The 946-nt window shown below is 57.2% G+C and overlaps 1 protein-coding gene across 1 annotated transcript in view; it reads right to left on the bottom strand.

Annotated features, from left to right (window-relative positions):
- The window catches only part of FAM83A (family with sequence similarity 83 member A), an 11527-nt gene that overhangs the window by 1505 nt on the left and 9076 nt on the right, over positions 1–946 (bottom strand). Inside the window, exon 5 of the mRNA XM_015566293.1 lies at positions 2–91. Within this exon, the coding sequence (XP_015421779.1) occupies positions 2–91 (90 nt within the window). The remainder of the gene's footprint in view (position 1; positions 92–946) is intronic.

The following is a 946-nucleotide window of genomic DNA, read 5'->3' as shown; positions in this document are numbered from 1 at the left end:
GTGGCGGAACTCCTGGTCAAACAGCGCCACGGCCGGGCCCGTGAACTTGGAGAGGATGTTCCGGTGGACGTGTCCGCAGAGCCAGGTGAAGCTGCGGGAGGAGAGAGGGGGAGGGTGGGAGTGGGGCCACCGGGACCTTCCTCCGGGGGCTGTGGGGCAACGGCAGGACTGGAAGGAGGGGATCTGCCCTCTGCCCCCTGTGCTGCCCCCTGTCACCCTGCGGAAGCCCTGGAGGGACAGTGGTACCTCCTTTCACAAAAGGCAAAACTGGAGCTCCCGGTCCAGTGAAGGTCGAATGTGGGCTGGCTAGTGAGGAAGTTGCCAGAGTGACTTTCTGGCCTAGGGTCAGGGTGCCTCCTGCTGCTCAGATTATGGCCCCTTAGCCATCCGATCCCCATCCCCGATCCCCGATCCCCATGGAGGGAGTGCGGGGGCTGAGAAGGCAGCTCTCCGAAGGCAGGGGCTGTATGATCATGACAATCTAGAGCAGTGGTTCTCAACCTTGGCTGCACATTAGAATCACCTGGGAATCTTTTTAAAATCCTGATTTCTGGCCCTGATCGGTTTTGCTCAGTGGATAGAGCATCGGCCTGCGGACTGAAGGGTCCCGGGTTCGATTCCAGTCAAAGGCATGTACCTTGGTTGCGGGCACATCCCCTGGCCATGGTCAGGGCTTGTGTAGGAAGCAACCAATCTATGTGTCTCTCTCACGTCGATGTTTCTCTCTCTATCTCTCCCCCTCCCTTCTACTCTTTCTAAAAATCAATGGAAAATATCTCCAGGTGAGGACTAACAAAACAAAGACTTATTCTCCCATTCCCATGCATGCTCCGAGCCTGCCCCACCCCTTCTGATAGTGTGATGTGTGCGGCGTCATTGCTCTGTCTGGTTTCCTGGGTCTCCTCACATCCACCTTTGGGCTGCCTCTCCTGATTCTGCTTCTCTG

This window comes from Myotis davidii, unplaced genomic scaffold (genome assembly GCF_000327345.1).
Source record: "Myotis davidii unplaced genomic scaffold, ASM32734v1 scaffold200, whole genome shotgun sequence".
Classification (NCBI taxonomy): domain Eukaryota; kingdom Metazoa; phylum Chordata; class Mammalia; order Chiroptera; family Vespertilionidae; genus Myotis; species Myotis davidii.
This window is presented reverse-complemented; position numbering and strand designations above follow the sequence as displayed.